Raw genomic sequence first — 24,490 nt, 5'->3', positions numbered from 1 at the left:
CTGGAGGTTGTTGAAGAAGCTTTGGAATGGAGGAAAGAGTGCTGTAAAAGGAATTAGAGATGATAAAGGTGAAATGAAAACAGGAGAAAAAGATATCCTTGAAGTATGGAGTAATTACTTTGAAAAACTGCTAAATGAAACAAGCAGTGATGACAGCACAGTGATAAAAAACACTGACCAGGCATGCAGTCAGGAATACATATCCATACTTGAAGTAGAAAAAGCCATCAAAGGCTTGAAATGTGGAAAGGCAGCAGGAGTAGATGATATTCGACCAGAAATGCTGAAGTATGGTGGTATAAGAGTCTTACAGTGGCTGCACTGCATAGTTCAGAAAGCCTGGACAGAGGGACGAATTCCCGATGATTGGAGTAGAGCTCTCATAGTACCCATATATAAAAAGGGAAATAAAACTGAATGTGAGAATTACAGAGGTATTTCCCTACTGAGTGTTCCTGGCAAGATCTATGCAAGTATACTTGAGAAACGGTTGAGAAGAATTGTGGAAGAAAAGCTTGGTGAAGAACAAGCTGGATTCAGGCCAAATAGAGGTTGTCAGGATCAGATCTTCACTTTACGACAAATAGTCGAGAAAGCATGGGAATATAACAAAGATCTGTATTTAAGTTTTGTTGATTTGGAAAAGGCATATGACAAGGTGCCAAGAGAGAAGCTATTCAATACGCTGCAGTTATATGGTGTCAATGGGGCATTATATCAAGCAATACTTAGTCTTTATTTGAGTTGTGAGTGAGCAGTTAGAATTGAAGGAAGTACAGGAAGATGGTTTAATGTTAAATCTGGTGTGAGACAAGGATGTACATTATCCCCTCTGTTATTCATTATCTATGTGGATCACATTATGAAGGAATGTGGTATTAAACCTGATATCAAAATTGGAGATGTTAATGTCAGCTCTTTGCTTTATGCGGATGATGTTATACTTCTAAATAAATCTGCTACAAGTCTGCAAGATTCTCTGACTAAATTGAATAGCTGTTGTAATAGATATGGTATGAAGGTCAGCAATAAAAAGACAAAGACAATGAAAATAGGCAGAATCATTGAAAATGTCAACTGTGTTGTGAATGGAGAACCTGTGGAACAAGTAAAACATTTCAGCTACTTAGGCACAATTTTTACTGAAGATGGTAAACTAAATATAGAAATAGACAACAGAATCAGCAAAGCTGGTATCGTGGGAAGTCAATTGAATAAATTCATATGGAATAAGAAAGAAATTAGTCGGAACACTAAATTAGCTGTATACAAGACTGTGTTCAAACCAATTTTAACTTATGGATCTGAGAGCTGGGTCAGAAGTAAAACACTTGACCAAAGACTAGAGACCGCAGATATGAGAGTCCTGAGAAAGATTAGAGGCGTGAACAGATGGCATCAATGGCAATATCATATTAAAAATGAGGATATTAGGAAAGAACTTGACATTGTCAGCATCCAGGAATGCGTTAGCAGAGCTAATCTCAGATGGTATGGTCACTTAAATAGAATGGGAGAGGAAAGATTAGCAAAACAAGTGTTCTCTGCCAGTTTGGCAGGAAAACGACCCAGAGGAAGACCAAGATATAGGTGGATAGATACGGTACAAAGTGCCTTAGAAGATAGAAATATAAGATCTGATAATGTTGGAGTCTTGACAAGTAACAGACTGATTTGGAGGAAAATTGTAGATAGGAAGTTAGTAATGATGTAATTTTTTCATGTAGTACTGTCATATCCTGTACACCCCTTGAGGGTACATGGCAGGAATTTGATGATGATGATGATCTTTAAACCTTTACAGTTACCTGTATAGCCTAACTGAAAAGCTACCTGTATCTCAGAGATATTTTGGATTTGTTCAATTGCATTATCTTGTTTAGAAAATTATACTTAGATGTACATGTTATATAACCCTGCATTAAATGTTTTGTTTTAATGAATTCAATTTGATGCTTGCCTGATTTCCTTTCATCGCACTGCTCATAAAAATTTATCGGACCTTGCGGAAGCCTTAAATGATAATATTATCCTCAGCCTGTAGAAAAGTGAGATTGCAAACGTTAGTTGATGATTGATTCCTCTACATTATATAGACTAATCTGAATATAAGGTAGCACAGGATAATATAAATTTCTTTATATTCGGATCAGTATCAATCAATATCTGACAAATAAAAAACGGAATTTAAAGAAGTAAGGATAAATTCAACTAACCATCATAATTAAATCAGTAAGCATATATCAAAATCGCGCCAATCAAATATCATAATCAATGGTAAAAATTGGAATTCATCCATGATCGATTACAGCATTAGTAATTCGTTTTATATGGTACTCTTTTAGGAAAGATAAAAAATGATTGCAAAATAAATGTTTAATGCTTGTACCAACATCAGTTACAGCAATTTTTATCAAAAAAATAGTTATCAAGAGTCGTTTGAACAGTTTTAATTTTTTTTCCTTATCAGCATGAATTCTGGGATAACAAGCAAAATGACTCTCTAGAACCTCGGCAAACAAGCATTCTTCAATTAACATCTGGATCCATATCCATTACTTGTTGCTTAAGCAATTCTAAACTGTGAAATATTCCATGCAGTTGTTCGATTGTTATCTCCTTTGGAACCTCATCTTCACATTCCATTTGTTTGTTGTCTTCATATGCGTGTTGTTGTTCGATTTCAAGATCGTTGTCACTGAAATCTTTTGAATTTGAATCCAATAATTCTTTAACATCTTCTGCATCAACATATCAAAACAAGGTCTTCACCAATTGCAACAATTTCTTCAACCACGTTGTTCACAGATTTTGTAAACCACCTAAGTCATTAGCGCATTCATTCTGGCAAAAGATTTTCCAAACAGCTTTCATGCAGCTAGAAGACACTTGCTCCTACGAATCATGGATGTTTTCAATTGCGTGTTTAATGTTAAAATTTTTACAAACTGCTTGGAGCCTAATTGCATTTTCTCCAGTGTTTCTACTGCCTTTGAGAATGTCTTTTAAATTAGGCTTTAAAAGTTGCAATGACACCCATGTCATATTTGATGGAATTTTGGTAAATTTAAAGGCACATTAATCAAAACTTGACACGTATATCAAGGGATTGTTACAATTAATTTCGCCGTGTTAATCAAATCCTGCGTTAAGCAAGGGATATCTGTATATGATTTTTATCACTTGGTGTGAGATCATCATTCAGCTTATTGGAGACAGAAAGTGGCTTGGAAAAAAGTACTGTGTTTGGTCTTTAGAGCAAGGTTTCCAGATTATCTGATCATTAGCTCATCACAGTTAGGCTAGGCTTACAATCTTTTGTGGGCAAGACTGTCTTAAAAAAAAAAATAAATAAAAAAAAATGATATTTGTTCAATTACTTAAGTGTTATTAGCAGATTTTGACCATTACATATCTGAAGTAGTACTTTCCTCTTTAATGAAGGATTACAGTGTCATTAGTATATGTTTAAGAGCATTTGACCAATGCAACTTATTTACGAGTAACCCAACTAGGTGCAGTCACAATCCAGATTCATATTTGTTTACCAAATGCTTAACAAACCAGTAAGTGAAGTAAGATTCTAGTGATGTGAGATCAGGCAACTGGAAACTGGTGTTCAATGCATCTTAAAAGATAGTATGATCATAAATTCAAGAGACAAAAACAGAATGAAAGAAGTGCATTGCTATCTGACATGAACTAGTAGTGTTTTGTGAAGCTATTATTGTTTGGTATTATTTTGTTATGTTATGGTGGCATATTCACTACGTTTCAAAACCACTAATTTTCAAATGACCAAGTGGAAACACTGCACACCCCCCACCCAGCATTATGCATGTCCCTCCCTGTCTCCTTGTTTAAGTGCGAAGTGCAGTAGCTGTTCATATCAGCTAAGAACTTTGTGTAGTATCTGTTCTCATCAGCAAGTGAATCGACGTGATCAAAGATGTCGAGTGGTAAAATTGCCAGAGATCTAACAGTAAGGTATACATTTAAGAAACCTTTCAAACCAAAGGATATCGCTGATGCCCTGTAGATGTTGTAGGAGTTAATAATCTTAGAAACATTAATTGCTGGGATTACTAGAAGGGCCTCTATGAAGTCACTACCCGTAATTATAGTGCAAAAGATACGTTGATTGAGAATGGAATTGTTTTGGAAGGTGAAAGGTTTTCCTCCACCACCGGTTGGTGGCAGTGGTGTTAAATTTGTGTACTTAAGAAAACGTCCAGGAAATTAATGACGAAATCTTAAAAAGAACGTTCCAAGAGTTTTGCTTAGTTATAGCAATAATCTGAAGCCATTTTGATAAGTATCCCGGAATAGAACAAGGTGATAAGATTTATATTAAATTAAAAATGACTAAAACCATACCGAATTTTGTTAACATCAAAGGTTACACGGTTATGGTAAACTATCATGATATGACCAGACTAGTTGAAGGGTGTAGGGATGTAGAGAGTTGTTGTAGGTCGTGTTATACGATATGTGTCTCTGTTGTTTCGATAGGTGATGTTGAAGTAATTCCTTATTAATGTTATGTAGTGTTTCAGATTTTTAATGCTCAGGATTCTGTGTTAGTCGAGTTTTTTTTATTGAAGAAGTGCTTATGAAGAACAAATATGAGCTCTTGTCTTGATTATTCCATATTTTTTGGATGAAATAATTTGCCAAGGATTGGAATAGCATTCAGAATATGCATTTGAAAATGGTATTAGATAAAAAAAGAACTATCATCTGCAAGACAAGGCGAAAAATTCATTTTAGGATGCTCCAAAGAACTTTGCCCTTTTATTTTGTCCTCACCTGGAAGTGGCAGAGGGGGGAAATTAAGCAGCTAGTAAATAGTATATACAAGGGATTCTATTAGTGTTTAAGTCACAGGCAATACATTTTTTTTTGTTTGTTTTAACCATATGAAAAGCAAATTCTTTATATGAGCTTCTTGCTTGATATAAATCAGCTGTTGGGACTATTTATTTCAGACATCCAGATGATTCAGTTTCATCATAATGTCAAAGGATACATGAACACACTATATAACATAGCATTCAAGCTTCAAACTTTACACCAGGACAATATCAATATACCTGAATGGTTAATTGTAGGCAAAGCTGTAATAATGTAAATGTAATGATGAAAACTGAACCAAATTCTATCAACATCAGTAAATTGTACAACATTTCGCAAGTTGGGAGCTTCCAAAAATCAAGAACAAACCAAAATTCAAAATGAAATAAAAACTACATTCAAATATATCCCTGATTACTAGTCCTCTTATTCAGTGGATGTCTCATTATTTTCATATTATATGAGCAATTAAGACAATTTAAGCATCATTTTCCTTCATAGTCTATTTTTGATTCTGATACTCCTGGACAGTTTCAGAATTTATATCTTCATATCATAACTTTTTGATACTAAATGCCTTTTCAAGTTTAAAAAATTGAACTTCAGTATTTTATATTAAGTAAAAAATTAATTTAAGAGTTATGTATCATTGAAAAGCATCAAAAAGATGTCAAAAATTTTAATTCAGAACAACTTGGCTTTTTAAATATTCTTTTCTTTCTATAAGCTGAAGATTAACTAGAATATATTGTTCGTTATTCAGAATAGCTTTTCTTATGCAAAAATAAGTTCTACACTTTTATTTTAAAAGATAGTAAAAAATCTCATCATCTTATACAAACCCTTCTGTAAGACAAAAGTCCATCAAAAGTCTCAGTTTTCTTTACACCTTTTTCTGTTGCACAGGGAATATAACCAAACATTTGGTCATGTGCAAATGTGCTTTCACTTTCAAGTAGTTTTGTGGCCCAATCCTGATTACTAAATGGTCCAACATAACCTTCATACTCCAATGGAAGAATTTCAGGTGGAATATGCTTTTGTAATGATTTCATATCATCACCATGAACATAAACCTGTAAATGACAAAAGAAGCATATCATAAATAGTTAAGCAGTAAAAGATCAGAAGATGAAATAGAATATAAAAGAATAAAGGCTACAGCTAAAAGAGAAGTGAGAAAAAGACAGAGAATCATGGAACTAATCTGTTTCTAATTTAGAACATGATTTATATAAAAAAAGACCCAATGCATATACATATAAGATTTTGAGACATTTAAGTACAGATACTAAAGAAAATGTAAAATTAAACACAATTGAAATTAGAAGAATTTCTAATTTTCTATAGAGAATTGTTGACAGAAAAATATTTTAAAAAAGATAACTGGCAAACATTTAATAAAAGGTGAAAAGGGGAAATAACTAAATAAGAATTAGAAATCGGCCTGAAAGAAACAAGAAATGGAAAATCACATGGAGAAGATAAGTTATGTTTAGAATTATATAAATATGCATGTATAAGGTTCAAAGAAAGACTCCTATTATTTTTAAATAAAATCTATTCAATAATTAACCCACCAATAGAATGGAAAAAAGCAATTGTAATCCCTATCTTTTTTTTAAAAAAAAGGTAGTAGAGATGACCTTAAAAATTATAGAGGTATAAGTATTCTAAATTCCTGTTACAAAATATATAGCAAAATTTTAAATAACAAACTAATAAAATATTCTGAAAACTTTGTTTTAGAAGTACAGAATGGATTTAGAAAAAAGATGATCATGAAGACAGCTATAGACCTGGCCTTCTGCCTAATAATAGAGAAAAGAAGAGAATACAATTTAGAAATGCATATTACATTTATTGAATTTGAAAAAGCATTTGACAGAGTTAAAAGAAGCATTTTATTTAACATATTAAAAGAAAGAAAAATACCAAATAATATTCTAAAAGCTATCATAAGTATATATGAAAATAATAAAATTCAAATAAGATTAAATTAGGAACTATCATGTAGAAGAGAGATAAATCAATGAGTCCAATAGGGATGTCACATTTCAGCGACTCTTTTTAACATACAACTCCAAGGCCCACCTTTCCTAATTGGGTTGTGGGGGCAACAGCTGCAAGAGGAACTTCCAATGGTCACGATCCTCTGCCACCAAGCTCAGGTGTTCTGGTGGGATTCCCAAACATGTCCACCCAATGTTTTGGATATAATCTATCCGGCGAGTCCTTGGCCTTCCACGTAGCCTCCCACCCTCTGGCTTGGCAAAGAGGGCCTGCTGAGGGAGCCTCTCTTGTGGCATTCTGACCAGGTGCCCATACCAACGTAACTGTGATCTCTCAACTCGGAGAAGCAGCGGTTGAGTATTGAGAGAATACAATTTAGAAATGCATATTACATTTATTGAATTTGAAAAAGCATTTGACAGAGTTAAAAGAAGCATTTGCAGAGCTTCTGACTGTCGAGTCTTGTCAGCCCCGCAACCCCTCGAAGGAACCTCATTTCAGCCGCTTGGATTCGTGTCCGTATTCTTTTGGTAATTACCCAACTCTCATGACCATAGGTGAGGATGGGGACATAGACTGTATTGAAGACAGCTAGCATTGCCTTCTGGCTTAACTCCCGCTTCAATACTACCGAAGCCAAGCTCCCGCAATATTGAGCTTGCTAAGCCAATTTGAGTATCTAGCTCTACGTCCCATTTTCCATCATTCGTGAATGTGGACCCAAGGTATTTAAACTTCTCCACCTGCCTCATTGGAACTCCACTTACATGTAGAGTGCACTGGGATGGTTGTCTTGAGACCACAAATGTTTCAGTTTTGGCCACACTGATCTTCATTCCGGCATCTGCACAAACAGCTACAAACCTATTTAGGGTCCGCTGGAGGTCATCTGTGGAAAAGCTAAGCAGAATTAGGTCATCTGCAAAATGCAGACATCCAATGCTACATCTTACAATTCTGACACACTCACTGCCTCGGCTATGCCTATCAATCCAGTCCATAAATATTATGAAAAGGAGGGGTGAAAGAACACACCCTTGGCAGAGGCCAACGGAGACTGTGAAAGGTTCAGACTTTGTGCTGTTTACCCTGACACAAAACTCTGGGATTCATACAGGGACTTGATGGCAGCTAATAGTTGGCCATCCACTCCATACTCCTGAACTACTTGTGAAAGCTTATCCCAAGGAACCCGGTCATATGCCTTCTCCAAGTCCACAAAACATGTGTAGACATTCTTGGCATATTCCCAATATTTATCAAAGACTTGCCTTAAAGTGAAGATTTGGTTAGTTGTGCTTCTACCAGGATGAAAGCCACATTGTTCTTCCTGGAACTTTGACTCAACTATGCTCCTGCACTGGCTTTCCAAGCACTTTCCCAGGCAGGCTGAGCAGAGAGATGCCATCATAGTTACTGCAATCCTTCTGGTCTCCCTTTTTAAAAACTATTATGCCTGTCTGCCATTGCTTTGGTGCTCGCCTAGATATCCAAGCAGCCTGACACACTCGAGTCAGTCAGAGAACACCATCTCGATTTAAGGCTTGAAGCATTTCGGGCTGAATTTCATCATCGCCAGCAGCCTTGCCCGATTTTAGCGATTTTATTGCTAAATGGACCTCTTCCGCTGTGAGACTAATCATTGCCACGATCTGCACCTCTTGGATGTTAACAACTGCTGGGCCACTTGGGTTAAGAAGGCTCTCAAATTATTCCCTCCATCTGTGGAGGATATCCTTCTCGGTTGTTAAAAGTGCACCATCAGAGGCCTTAATTGCCCTTGCTGAGCACGATTTCCTCCCACGAAGGCGGCGAATAGTCTGCCAGAATACTTTGTTTGCATTTGCATAGGATGAGTCTAATCTTTCTCCAAAGGATTCCCAAGCCTTCTGCTTTGCTGAAAGCTTGGGAATCCTTTGGAGAAAGGATCCTTTCGAGCCTCAGCATACTGCAAACGCATCTCAGGTGACCTAACTCTAAGCCATGTTAGGTAGGACTCCTTTTTTGCCTGGACAGTTTTTTGGACTTCTTGGTTCCACCAAGGTGTCCTTTTCTCACTGCCCATTGCCATGCCGAGCCACTTTCTGCCACAGCATGAGAGTGCAGAGGCAGTGACAGTTGTTCTGAACAGCTTCCACTCTTCCTCAACATCTGCAGTATGCTTGGGAATCTCTTTGAACATGGAGGAAATGTCATCTGCAATATTCTTCTTCACAGCCTCATTTTCCAATGTCTCCCATTTCACGTGGTATAGCTGCTTAGGCTTACCAGCGTTGATGGTAACATCTGGTTTCTGAATCCGTAGAGTGCACACAACAAGGTGGTGGTCAGTTGACAGTTCTGACGTTCTTCTCACACGAATGTCCAACACCGAGGAAAATAGGTCTTATTTAAAAATACTGATATCTATTTGAATTAGAAAAAGCCATCAAAGGTTTGAAATGTGGAAAGACAGCAGGAGTAGATGATATTCAACCAGAAATGCTGAAGTATGGTGGAATAAAAGTCTTACAATGGTGGCACTGCATAGTTCAGAAGGCCTGGACTGAGGGACGAATTCCCAATGATTGGAGTAGAGCTCCCATAGTACCCATATATAAAAAGAGAAATAAAACTGAATGTGAGAATTACAGAGGTTATTTCTCTACTGAGTGTTCCTGGTAAGATTTAAGCAAGTATACTTGAGAAACGGTTGAAAAGAATTGTGGAAGAAAAGCTTGGTGAAGAACAAGCTGGTTTCAGACCAAATAGAGGCTGTCAGGATGAGATCTTCACTTTACGACAAATAGTTCAGAAATCATGGGAATATAACAAAGATCTGTATTTAAGTTTTATTGATATGGAAAAGGCATGTGACAAGGTGCCAAGAGAGAAGCTATTCAATATGCTACAGTTATATGGTGTCAATGGGGCATTATATCAAGCAATACTTAGTCTTTATTTGAGTTGTAAGTCAGTAGTTAGAATTGAAGGAAGCACAGGAAGATGGTTTAATGTTAAATCTGGTGTGAGACAAGGATGTACATTATCCCCTCTATTATTCATTATCTATATGGATCACATTATGAAGGAAAGTGGTATTAAACATGATATCAAAATTGGAGATGTTAATGTCAGCTCTTTGCTTTATGTGGACGATGTTATACTTCTAAATAAATCCGCTACAAGTCTGCAAGATTCCCTGACTAAATTGAATAACTGTTGTAATAGATATGGTATGAAGGTCAGCAATTAAAAGACAAAGAAAACGAAAATAGGTAGAATTGTTGAAAATGTCAACTGCATTGTGAATGGAGAACCAGTGGAACAAGTAAAACATTTCAGTTACTTGGGCATGATTTTTAGTGAAAATGATAAATTAAATATGGAAATAGACAATAGAACAACAAAGCTAGTGCAGTAGGAAGTCAATTGAATAAATTCATATGGAATAAGAGATAAATTAGTTGGAACACTAAATTAGCTGTATACAAGACAGTGTATACAGCTACCAGTTTTAACTTATGGATCTGAGAGCTGGGTCAGAAGTAAAACACTTGACCAAAGACTAGAGACTGCAGATATCAGAGTCCTGAGAAAGATTAGAGGCGTCAACAGATGGCATCAATGGCAATATATTACAACGAGGATATTAGAAAAGAACTTGACATTGTCAGCATCCAGGAATGCATTAGCAGAGCTAATCTAATGTGATATCTTTCCTATACAGAATAGGCGAGGAAAGATTAGCCAAACAAGTGTTGTCTGCCAGGATTGCAGAAAAAGACCTATAGGAAGACCAAGATATAGATAGATTGATACAGTAAAAAGTGCCTTAGAAGATAGAAATATAAGATGTGATAATGTTGGAGTCTTGACAAGTAACAGATTGATTTGAAGGAAAATTGTAATGATGTAAATTTTTCATGTAGTACTATCATATCCTGTACACCCCTTGAGGTTACATGGCAGGAATTTGATGATGACAAAATGCCCTTAGCATCCCAAAACACCGATGCCATGACCTTTCCTGCTGATGGAAGAACCGACTTTGCCTTCTTTGGTACTGAACAACCAGTTTTTGTCCACTGCTTTGACTGCTGTTTGAATTCTGGTGTGTAACAATGAATCCAAGTCTCATTCATAGTAATAAATCGACACACAAAATCAGTTTTATTCTTGTTAAAATGCTCCAAGCACTGTTCAGAGATTTTCATGCAAGTGCATTTTGATCAGCATGTCACCAATCTTGTGCAATGCTTTTTCATTTGCAATTCTTCATGCAAAATATATCCTGCACGTTCTTTTGAAATGCCTATAGTCTCAGTAATTTCATGTACTCTGATTCAGAGTTCATTGAATACGATATCATGCACTGATAAATGATTTCTGGTGTAGTTACACTTTCTGGACATCCTTCACATGGATCATCTTCATACTCGGCAGTCCATTTCTTAATTGTTGAAAACGAAAGAGAAGAGTGTCCATAAACTTTTATGACTTCGAATGAATTTCTTATGGCGTTAAACCTTCTTTTACAAAGAATTTTATAACTGCACGATACTTAATTTTATCCATTTCAAGGAATACAGGCAACACTGGCTTCCGACAACTGTATAAAAAACTACTTCATAGAAATACTTGCAATTTCACATGAATGCATATGACAGAGGTACAAACTTAGAAAAAAAATCTTGCTGACAGTGTTGACATCTATGATCGAGAACTTTTCAGACCACCATTGTGTATGGATCACATTACGAAGTAAAGTGGTATTAAATCTGATATCAAAATTATATCATAATCTCTAATCATTACTTTATGTGGATGATGCTATACTTCTAAATAAATCCACTATAAGTTCACTGACAAAATTGAATAACTGTTGTAATAGATTTGGTATGAAGGTCAGCAATAACAAGACAGAAACAATGAAAATTGGCAGAAGCATTGAAAATATCAACTGCATTGTGAATGGAGAACCTATAGAACAAATAAAACATTTCAGCTACTTAAGCATGATTTTTAGTGAAGATGGTAAATTAAACATGGAAACAGGGAACAGAATTAACTAAGTTGGTATGGTAAGAAGTTACCTGAATAAATTTATATGGAATAAGAGAGAAATTAGTCAAAACACTAAATTAGCCATATAGAAGACAGTGTAAAAACCAATTCTAACTTATGGATCTTAGAGCTAGGTCAGAAGTAAAACACTTGACCAAAGATTAGGGACCAAAGATATGAGTCCTCAGAAAGATTAGGGGCATGAAGAGATGGCATCAATGGCAATATCATATGAAAAACAAGGATATTGGGAAAGAACTTGACATTGTTAGCATCCAGAAATGCGTTAGCAGAACTGATCTCAGGTGGTATGATCACTTAAACAGAATTCGAGAGGAAAGATTAGCAAAACAAGTGTTTACTGCCAGGGTACTTAAGGGTCAAAGCTGAATAACTGACAGGAGACCTCCACATAGCCTTTAAAGGAATGCGGAGAACCGACCAGGGCTTCTGACCTAATGTCCAATCCTCACCTTCTCGTGGTGCACACTGTTGGGTATCTACTTAAATACTGAACGAACAAGGATGGGCTGGCAATTTGGTATTTAGCCAACCAAACTGTATTCTTATTGGTTAAACCAAAATAAAAAATGATGGTACAACATGACAAAATTTCATGCCGGCTGGGGCATCGCCCGATTAAATAAGGCCCCCGTTGTTCTCACCAGGGAACCAGGGCGAACAGCGAAAAGTCAGCTACTGGAACAAATCTGAAAACACACCCTAACTCAACATTATCAGAGTTAAAGATCGATACTATCAACATAAGAAGCCTGAATGGCAAAGAAATGGAACTAGCAGAGGAATTAGATAAGTACCAGAACGACATAATAGGGATGACTGAAACAAAAAAGACAAAAACTGGTGAGATCTTTCTGAGCAATAAATACAAAATGCTATATTCAGGCAATAACAATCAAGGAAAAGAGGGAGTAGTTATAGTATTCAACACAAAATACGAGACTAATCTTCTTGAATGGCAGTCAGTCTCAAGTAGAGTAATGTGGGCAAATATGAGAATGGGGAACTCGACGATGAGACTTATTTGTGCCTATGGTCCCACAGAAGGTTCTACTAAGGTAGAAGTGGAGGAATTTTTTGAGGCTTTAGAAAAAGCAACAGACACAATGAAAATGAAAAAGTTGGTCCTTGTTGGGGATTTAAATAGCAGAGTAGGATATGATTGTGAGACATAAAAAAATATTTTGGGAAAATTTGGAGAAAAGAGCAAAGCTAATAATAATGGCAAATACTTGTTGGATTTCTCCTCAGGACATGGACTGGTTATTACTAACACCATGTTCCAACATAAAAATATGCACAAATTCACATGGAGAGAAGATGCAAGGAATAAGAAAAGTCTCATTGACTATGTTATTGTTGATAGTGATGTTTTCTCTCTGGTGCAGGACACCAGACTCTACAGAGGATTTGAAATTGGAAGTGATCACTATTTAGTCTTGAGCAGGATAAAATTGAATTTCATATTGAAAAGAATGACATATAAGAAAGTTTTAAAGTGAATAAAAGTTGTGCAGCTCTCAGATGTGAACTGTAGACTAAAATACACAAAGATTATTGAAGAAAAAATGAAAGAGTTTGAGAACAGGAATCGAACCTTGGAGATTCAGTGGCAAACCTTGAAGAAAGTCCTGACTGATTCAGCTAGAGAGGCATGTGGTGAAGTTGTCTGCAAAGATAGAAAAATTAGAACTCCATGGTGGACACAGGAAGTTAAAGAGGCAGTGAAGGAAAAGAAGAAAGTCTATCAAAAGTTCCTGGCAAATAAGTCAGCTTTTACTCTTACAGAATACAGAGACAAATGTAAGAAAGCTAAACAGTGTGTAAAACTAGCTAAACAAAAGTCATGGGAGGACTTTGGCAAGAATATAGAAAATAAATATCAAGAAGGTGGCAAAATATTCTGGAGGCTGTTGAAAATGCTTAGGAATGGAGGAAAGAGTGCTGTAAAAGGAGTTAGAGATGATAAAGATGACATGAAAACGGGAGAAAAAGATATCCTTGAAGTATGGAGTAATTATTTTGAAAAACTGCTAAATGAAACAAGCAGTGATGACAGCACAGTGGTAAAAAACACTGACCAGGCATGCAGTCAGGAATACATATCCATACTTGAAGTAGAAAAAGCTATCAGAAGCTTGAAATGTGGAAAGGCAACAGGAGTAGATGATATTCGACCAGAAATGCTGAAGTATGGTGGTATAAAAGTCTTGCAGTGGCTGCACTGCATAGTCAAGAAAGCCTGGACAGAGGGATGAATTCCCGATGATTGGAGTAGAGCTCTCATAGTACCCATATATAAAAAGGGAAGTAAAACTGAATGCGAGAATTACAGAAGTATTTCCCTACTGAGTGTTCCCGGTAAGATCTATGCAAGTATACTTGAGAAATGTTTCAGAAGAATTGTGGAAGAAAAGCTTGGTGAAGAATAAGCTGGATTCAGGCCAAATAGAGGCTGTCAGAATCAGATCTTCACTTTACAACAAATAGTGGAGAAATCATGGGAATATAACAAAGATCTGTATTTAAGTTTTGTTGATCTGGAAAAGGCATATGACAAAGTGCCAAGAGAGAAGGTTTTCAAAACGCTACAGTTATATGGTGTCAATGGGGCATTATATCAAGCAATACTTAGTCTTTATTTGAGTTGTAAGTTAGTAGTTAGAATTGAAGGAAGTACAGGAAGATGGTTTATTGTTAAATCTGATGTGAGACAAGGATGTTCATTATCCCCTCTGTTATTCATTATATATATGGATCACATCATGAAGGAAAGTGGTATTAAGCATGATATCAAAATTGGAGATGTTAATGTCAGCTCTTTGCTTTATGCGGACGATGTCATACTTATCAATAAATCCACTACAAGTCTGCAAGATTCTCTGACTAAATTGAATAACTGTTGTAATAAATATGGTACGAAGGTCAGCAACAAAAAGACAAAGACAATGAAAATAGGCAGGAATCATTGAAAATGTCAACTGCATTGTGAATGGAGAACCTGTGGAACATGCATAGCATTTCAGCTACTTAGGCACGATTTTTACTGAAGATGGTAAATTAAATAGAGAAATAGACAACAGAATCAGCAAAGCTAGTATGGTGGGATGTCAATTGAATAAATTCATATGGAATAAGAGAGAAATTAGTCGGAACACTAAATTAGCTGTATATACAAGACAGTGTTCAAACCAATTTTAACTTATGGATCTGTGAGCTGGGTTAGAAGCACTTGACCAAAGACTAAAGACCGCAGATATGAGAGTCCTGAGAAAGATTATAGGCATGAACAGATGGCATCAATGGCAATATCATATTAAAAACGAGGATATTAGGAAAGAACATGACATTGTCAACATCCAGGAATGCGTTAGCAGAGCTAATCTCAGGTGGTATGGTCACTTAAACAGAATGGGTAAAGAAAGATTAGCAAAACAAGTGTTCTCAGCCAGGTTGGCAGCAAAACGACCCAGAGGAAGACCAAGATATAGGCTGGATTGATAAGGTACAAAGTGCCTTAGACGATAGAAATATAAGATCTGATAATGTTGGAGTCTTGACAAGTAACAGACTGATTTGGAGGAAAATTGTAGATAGGAAGTTAGTAATGATGTAATTTTTTTCATGTAGTACTATCATATCCTGTACACCCCTTGAGGGTACATGGCAGGAATTTGATGATGTGTTTACTGCCAGGTTAGCAGCAAAAGACCCAATTGAAGACCAAGATATAGGTGGACTGATACAGTAAAATGTACCTTAGAAGATAGAAATATAAGATCTGATAATGTTGGAGTCTTGACAAGTAACAGATTGATTTGGAGGAAAATTGTAGATAGGAAGATAGCAATGATGTAGGTTTTTCATATAGTACTATATCCTATGCACCTCTTGAGGGAACATGTCAGGAATTTGATGATGAAATTTAAACAATGAATCAAAGTAGTTCTCAGATGATATAATGAAATAAAAAAAAATTTGAAAACCCACACAAAAAAATAGGTTCTTATTTTAAATAATAAGAAATGCATGAGACATTTGATGCTGAAAATGAAATGTTTTAAGTACATGCACTTATTTTTTATAAACTTATTCATCACCAAAGAACTTTTTTAAAAATGTTTTTATAAGAACTGTCATGAGAAAAATGTTGCAAAATCTACAGCTGATTAGTGCCATATATGGGCAAGAGGAAAATGGCTATTTCAATTATTCTGTTCTTGAATCAAGATGACTTGCTGGTAGGATGTGAATGCAATTACAGCAATACCTCACATAGTCCGGATTTAAATCCTAAAAAATTAGTACACAAAATTATTATTTTTATACATAAATGTTCGTTTTTTTCCCTTTATATGGTCAAGTCTCTTTTTGTGCGGTTTTAAAGTTATGTGATACGATATTTCAATTTTTTTGGGGGTTCCCCGTTGTATATATATGTACTTAGACTTGCCGAGAATGTAAATGCAGCATTATGTTCAACGTTTTAATGTGTAAGCTATGTATAGTACGAGTAAGTAGTGGACATTTGTAAACTTTGATGTTGAATTAACTTCTATGTCTATCAGTTTTCTATGCACAAATCTACAGTAAAGTTGATTTGTGATAATTAACTTTTAATCCCATTTAAAAAAAACTACATAATGAGTGCAAAAAGAAAACGTGAAAGTGATTCTGTCACCAAGAAACGTAAATGGCTCACTTTAGAACAAAAAGCTTGATATAATCAAGCTTCATGAAGACGGTCCATCCTTTGCTAAAATAGGCTATGAAAAGGAATGGAGGAGTCATCAGTTCAAAAACTTATAAAAAAAAAACATCAATACAAATCGCAAGGTATGCTATGGCTTCTTATTTATCGAAAATAGTGACTGAAACCAGAAGCACTTGAATGGTAAATATGGAGCAGCTATTATCCATATGGATCAAAGACAACTCAAAAGCGAGTTCCGCTTAGTCAATTGGAAATTCAAGCCAAAGCATTAAGTCATTACAATGACTTGAAGACTATTGATGATATAGAAAACGAAGGTGAGGGAACTAGTGAAATTTTACGGCAAGTCAAGGGCGGTTTTTCGTTTTAAGCAACAAACTGGTATTCACAAGTTCGTATTGTTGGCAAATCTGCTGGTGGAGATAAAGAGGCTGCTTTAAGATATCCAAAGGAATTGAGTGAAATCATACAAAAAGGTGGCTACAAAGATGAACAAATATTTAATGTTGATGAAACGGGATTATTCTGGAAAAAGTTGCCATCACGCGCACTTTTATAGCAGCCAATGAAAAGTCATGCCCTGGATATAAAATTTCAAAAGACCGTCACACACTGTTATTAGATGAAAATGCAGCAGGGGATTTCAAATTAAAATCAATGCTTGTATACCGTGCAGAAAATCCTAGAGCTCTTAAAAATGTATCAAAAAATAATCTCTCAGTGTTGTGGCGTTCATTCACGTAAGAAAGCATGCGTCACAAGAGTTTTATTTGAAGATTGGTTCACCAACTATTTTTGCCCTATAACAGAACATTATTAACATTATTACAGAGAAAAAGGATTAGATTTTAAGATTTATTGATCTTAGATAATGCCCCCAGTCATCCGACTGGTCTTTGTGATTTAAATGAAAATGTACAAATAACTTTTATTCCACCAAATATGACGTCGGTGATCCAACCAATGGATAATGGTGTCATTGCGACATTTAAGGTCTATTAATTGTGCTGCACTTTTTCGCAAGCCATAAGAGCTACAACAGGATTAAATGTGCCTACTTTAACAGAAGTTTGGAATAGCTACAACATCAGAAACGTTAGCGAAAATATAGGCAAAACATGGCATGAATTAACGGCAAGCAATATGAGAGCAGTATGGAAACATATCATACCACATTGTGCAAATGATTTCATTGGTTTTGAACCTCATTTTGTTGAAGTCACTAATAACAGTGGAAATTGGACAGCAACTTGGTTTCAAAGAGTTAGATTCAATCAACGTAATTGAGTGCATTGAATCGAACACTAATGAACTGGATAATGAAATGCTTATTAACATGGATGAACAACAAGCTCATGAAGCACAGGAGGACAACTTAGACAACAATGACTGTGTTGAAGTGCCTGCACGAGAATAATAGCTGAACAACTATCAAAAATTATTGGAATGGTTGAAACCTTGTCAAAGCATATTATGGAAGTTGATCCCAATATTGAACATAGCCTTACAATTCGCCGAACGATAAACAATGCAATTCGTTGCTACAAAGAAATGTATGAAGAGAAAAAACCAAAGATGAAAAATGTGCAGACATTGGTATTGCAAATTTTAGAGAATAAAAAAATGAATTACGAAAAACGTGTATTTTTTGTTTAATTATTTTTGACAAAGACATTTGAATTTATTAATCTTGTTTTTTTTAATTAAAAAACAGGGAGAAGAAAGAAATTAGTCGGAACACTAAATTAGCTGTATACAAAACTGTGTTCAAACCAATTTTAACTTATGGATCTGAGAGCTGGGTCAGAAGTAAAACACTTGACCAAAGACTAGAGACCGCAGATATGAGAGTCCTGAGAAAGATTAGAGGCGTGAACAGATGGCATCAATGGCAATATCATATTAAAAATGAGGATATTAGGAAAGAACTTGACATTGTCAGCATCCAGGAATGCGTTAGCAGAGCTAATCTCAGATGGTATGGTCACTTAAATAGAATGGGAGAGGAAAGATTAGCAAAACAAGTGTTCTCTGCCAGGTTGGCAGGAAAACGACCCAGAGGAAGACCAAGATATAGGTGGATTGATACGGTACAAAGTGCCTTAGACGATAGAAATATAAGATCTGATAATGTTGGAGTCTTGACAAGTAACAGACTGATTTGGAGGAAAATTGTAGATAGGAAGTTAGTAATGATGTAATTTTTTCATGTAGTACTGTCATATCCTGTACACCCCTTGAGGGTACATGGCAGGAATTTGATGATGATGATGATGATGATGATGGAGAATATTTTTTTTTGGAACCAATTATCATTTTTTGTATGTATTTAATTCCTCGATTAGTCCAATTTCAAACAGTCCGGGATATTGATGGAACCGATTACCCGGACTATGTAAGGTATTGTTGTACTATGATTGCATTGATGAATATTTTTAAAAAAAAAAGAAAAAAAAATTTATTTGTTTGATGATGGGCAGTAATTTTAAAGAACATATTGTAAAAGTGGGGAAACAGCACAAATGATATAAAAAGTTTATACCATATAATTCAGAAGGCCTCAGAAGGTTGAATTGCAGAAGATTACAGTAGAAGCTCCCATAGCACCCATCTATAAAAAAGAGAAATAAAACTGAATGCGAGAATCACAGAGGAATTTCCCTGCTGAGTGTTCCTGAGAAGCTTTATGCAAGTATAATTGAGAAAAAGGTAAAGAACGGAAGATTGGAAAACAAGCTGTTTCAGGCCAAACAGAAGTTATCATGATCACATATTCACTTAAGACAAATAGTCGAAAAATCATGGGAATATAAGGAGGATATGTATTTAAGTTTTGTTTTGTAGATCTGAAAAAGGCATATGACAAATTGCCAAGAGAAAAACTGTATGTAACACTACAGTTATGTGGTATAAATGGAATGCAATATCAAGCAATACGTAGTCTATATTTAAAGTCGTTGTAAGTCAAAAGTTAGAACTGAAGGAGGTACAGGAACACTGTTTAATGTGAAATCAAGGTGTGAGACAAGGATGTACATTATCCCCCCTGTTATTCATGAACTATATTTAATGTAACTTTCCATTATGAAGGAAAGTTACATTAAAGTATGAATGTAGCATTAGGGGTTGCTTAAGGGTTAAAGCCAAGTAACTGGGAGACCTCCACATTGCCTTTCAGGAATGTGGAAAACCAACTGGAGCTTCTGACCTATTGTCCAATCCTCACCTTTATGTGGTGTGTATCATTAGTAGATATCTACTAGGTATGAATGAACGAGGATGGGCTGAAAATATGAGGCTTAGCAGACCAAATTGTATTCTCTACTGGCTTATACTACGGATGCATATGATGGCTTAACATGAGATTTCATGATGATTGAGACGTTGCCCAGTAAAACAATTATCTAGCAGTTTTCTTCACAGAACTAGGGTGAACAGTGAAAAGTCAGTTATTAGAACAAGCTCCAACTCAATATTCAGAAGAATAAATCCGAAGTCAGAAAATTGAAGATAGAAAGAGTATTAATGGAAAGGAAAATTAATAGAAAGTGGAATTTTTCTTCTTAACTAGAAATTTAGGAATGATGTTGAAGTTCTTGCATCTTTTTAAGAACTTGAGATGGTTAAAGAGTCTAGCTTTTTTACATTTGAGTTACATTTAATTTCGCTGCAAACTACAGAGCATGCACATACGATCCATGTGTATGATGTTGTGCTTTTTTTTTTAATTTTGCTATATTTTACACGTCTGTTCTATGTACTAGCGACTTTGAGTTATCTTTACCATTTGTATGCCCTGAAGAAGCCAAGCAGCCCAGTTGGTGAAACTTGTTGGCATAACTTATCATTAAATTTACTGGTCCAAAAAAACCCAGTGTAATCTTATTCTAAAATTAAGTTAGCGGCCAAAAAAATATACTCACAATGAACAGACTCAATGGGACAATAAAACACAAGGTATAAGTTGTTTTGAGAAACTCAAATGTAAAAAAGCTAGACTCTTAAACCATCTGAAGTTCTTAAAAAATGCAGGAACTTCAATATCATTCCTAAATTTCTAGTTATAAAAGAAAAAAAAAACACTCAAGAAAGGCTAAATGAATATATTTCAAAAAGTTCCTGGCACTATTATGTGATAGGATACAAAATATCAGATACGAACTTAGCAAAATAGATCTAACATGCTTCCGACTTTATGGACACTTCTTGATAACATGATACATGTTAGCATACTAAAAAAAGGATTCAATTTTTCTATCGCAACTATCCATATTCCAAAGGTCAACATTATTTCCAACAAAGAGAAAGCACCCTTGTCTTTGTCTGAAACAATAGCCAATGATCTTAGATTAAAGAGCCAACTTGAAGGACAAACAAATTATCATTTTAAAGGCAGATAAAGGAAACTCTACGGTTATCCTCAACATCAAAGACTACACAGCTAAGATCACAGAGTTACTCTCGGATACATCAACTTATTGGATATTAAACTAAGACCCTACATGGAAAAACCACGAGGCCACTAATAATTTATTATGTAATATGAATAGCTGGTCTATAGATCTACAATGGAGATTGAGTCGTTGCACCCAGTGACACCGAGATTATACAGTTCTCCTAGCGTTCACTAAAGTGGAGTCCCTCTACGCCCCACAGTAGATGGAAGAAATTCTCCAACCTACCTACTGTTTAAACACCTTGCCCATCTCATAAAGGATCATATTTGAAATTCTGATACCTACATAAAGATTCAAAGCACTTCATTACCAAACTGAAAAACATCTCCATTTTTGAAACAGATATTCTTGCCAGCCTGAACATGGTATTGTTATTCATCAACATCCTGGTAGAAGTTATCAACATTTTATACAATCTGTATCCTCAAGATACTGCTAACTTCTTCAGTCATTACCTCAAATCAAACTTCTTTAAATGGAACAGCACTATCTATGAACAACTAATTGGCTTGGCTATGGGCAGTCCCCTATCTCCTCCGTGTGCAGATCTATTCCTGGAGAAACTAGAAAATAACATCCTTTCCGAATTAGACCCTAAGCCATTAGTATGGTGGAAGTATGTTGATGACATTTTTATAATTTGGAGAAACACTAAAACAGCACTTTTTTTGACTTTCTAACAAAGATAAATTCCATCTATCAGAAAATCAAATTCATCTCGGACCTTCAGAAAGATAGACAACTACCATTTTTAGATACCCTAATCAAAAAACAAGCAGATGGACATATCAGCCTTAAAGTAACGAAAACTAACCCATACTGGACGTTATCTTCACTTCTCGTCTACTCACCGCATTTCTCAAAAACTTAGCATCATACACATGCTCAAAAATAGAGCCACCAGCATCATATCAGAAGAAAGAGACCTGCAGGATGAATTAACTTATATATCACAGACCCTGGTAAACAATGGCTATCAAGAAATTTAATTAAAAAAAGATTCTTCATAGCAACCCCACACAACAACAATCTGCCAAGACTCAATATAAATCCTCAATTGCCATCCCTTATGCAGGAACAGTGTCAAAAAAGATTGCAACACTCTTCAAACCTTTTGAAATTAGAGTAACTTTCAAACTGATCAAAACGATCTGAAACATTAAGGTCACCAAAAGACAGCAATGCCTTCTTCAAATATGCTGGAGTATACAACATCCCTTGCTCTTGTGGTCTAAACTACATAGATCAGACATCAAGCAGTCTTGGGAAAAAAAAAAAAAAAAGGAACACTTAGGGGATGTTAAAAACAACAGAATAGATAGTTCCAGACTAGTCCTCCACTTCAACACAAGCCACACCATTGAATGGGACTAAAGTTCCATGCCTTATCTAGAAGAAAATTTCCGGTGTCACAATTTCAAAGAAGCCACAATGGTTCTCCATTCTAAAAGCAGCCTAAACAGAAATCAAGGAATGATCCTGCCTGACATATGGAAAACCCTAATAAGATCGCTAAGCATGCCAGAATTTAATTTCGCTGCAAACTACAGAGGGTGCACACACAACAATAACTAATGAAACACGCGTTCCATGTGCATGATGTTACGTGTCTTTTTAATTTTGTTATATTTTATATGTCTGTTCTATTCACTAGTCATTTTGAGTTTTTTTGTCTTTACCATTTGTATGCCCTGAAGAAGCCAAGCAGCCCAGTTGGTGAAACTTGTTGGCATAATTTATCTTTAAATTTATTGGCCCAAAAAAAACCCAGTGTAATCTTATTCTAAAATTAATTATAGGATGTTATATTTGAGCAATAACAATCAAGGAAAGGAAGAGGTAGCAACAGCATTCACAATGATAAACTTCTTGATTGGAAGTCAGTTTCAAGAGTAGAGTGATCAAAACGGGGAAATGGACAATGAAACTTATTTGTGCCTATAGTTCTACAGAAAGTTCTAAGGAGGAAGTGGAAGAATCTTTCACATTAGAACAGGCAGCTGACAAAGAAAATGGAAAAACAGTCCTTGTTGGAGATCTAAACATCAGAGTAGAAATGAATCCCACCAGGCGGCATACAGGAATGTTTTGGGAAAATTTGGAGAAAAAGGCAAAGCTAACAATAATGTTAAGTATTTGTTGGATTTCTGCTCAAGACATGGACTAGTCATTACTAATCATATTCCAACAGAAAGATGTGCACAAGTTCATGTGGAGAGAAAACAAGAAATAAGAAAAGCTTCACTGCTTATGGCATTGTTGATAGCTTCATGCTGGTTCAGGATACAAGTGCACAGAGGATTTGAAATTGGAAGTGACCATTACTTAGTGCTGAGCAGGATAAAAATGGATATTACGTTGAAAAGAACACTATGTAAGAAAGTTTTAAAAATAACGTTGAGAAGCTTTAACAGGTAAACCGTAGACCTGATTATACAAGCATTATTGAAGAAAATTTGGAGCATTTTGAAAACATGAACCAAATCTTGAAGTCTCAGTGGAACTCTGAAGAAGACATTGATTCAGCTATGGATGTATGTGGTGAAGTTGTCTGTAAGGATAGAAATATACTAATCACGTGGTAGACACGAGAAGTTAAAGAAGCACGTCTGGGAAAAGAAGAGAGTATACCAAAAGTTCCTAAAAATAAGTCAGCAGATATAATACGACATTGGATATCTAATCATACCAAAGTGCAGGACTGCATTTACGGACATCCATTTTCCCATAGCGATGATTCCAGCCTGATCAAATTATTCTGCAAAGTACTGCATATCAGCAGCATTCCTGATTACCCTACCTATCTTTGCATCATCAGCAAATAGCTATATGTCACCTGTCAAATGCTTCCCATCATTAATGTACAGATTGAATAACAGTAAATCAAGGACTGATCCTTGTGGTACACCACTAGTTACCTTAAATCTTGCAGACTCACTTTCGTCATATACCACTTTTTGATATCTGTCAGTCAGCCATCCTCTTATCCACACTAATATTTTATAATCCAAACCCATATTCTCAAATTTATGCAACAATCTTCCATGCTGTATTCTGTTCAAAGCCTTAGCAAGTATCATGATGTATCCATTCCCCTTGTCTAGTTCAATGGTAACTTTATTATAGAATGTGAGCAAGATGCAAAAATATGACCTTCCCTTAATAAACCTGTGATGTTCATTGCAATATATAGAAAATAAATATCAGGAAAGTGGTAAATTGTTCTGGTGGTTATTAAAATAAAAAAAAAAAGCTTAGAAATAGAGGAAAGAGTATTGTAAAAAGAATCAAAGATGATAAAGGTGACATGTAAATTGAAGAAAAAGAAATCCTACATGTCTCAAGTAATTACTCTGAAAGACTTAAATGAAACAAGCAGTGACAG

The 24,490-nt window shown here is 35.5% G+C and overlaps 1 protein-coding gene across 2 annotated transcripts in view; it reads right to left on the bottom strand.

Annotated features, from left to right (window-relative positions):
- Positions 1-5,640: 5,640 nt before the first annotated feature.
- LOC150106995 (alpha-tocopherol transfer protein-like) overlaps positions 5,641-24,490 on the bottom strand; it is a 67,804-nt gene continuing 48,954 nt past the window's right edge. For both annotated transcript variants that reach the window (XM_090392867.1, XM_090392869.1), the window contains one exon: positions 5,641-5,930. In XM_090392867.1, coding sequence (XP_090248993.1) covers positions 5,682-5,930 — 249 coding nt within the window. In that variant the 3' untranslated portion in view covers positions 5,641-5,681. The remainder of the gene's footprint in view (positions 5,931-24,490) is intronic.

This window comes from Typopeltis vanoorti, chromosome 5, assembly GCF_054136105.1.
Source record: "Typopeltis vanoorti isolate ZY-2024b chromosome 5, IOZ_Tvanoo_1.0, whole genome shotgun sequence".
Taxonomy (NCBI): domain Eukaryota; kingdom Metazoa; phylum Arthropoda; class Arachnida; order Uropygi; family Thelyphonidae; genus Typopeltis; species Typopeltis vanoorti.
The sequence above is the reverse complement of the archived record's forward strand: the minus strand, read 5'-3'. Positions and strand labels throughout refer to the sequence as shown.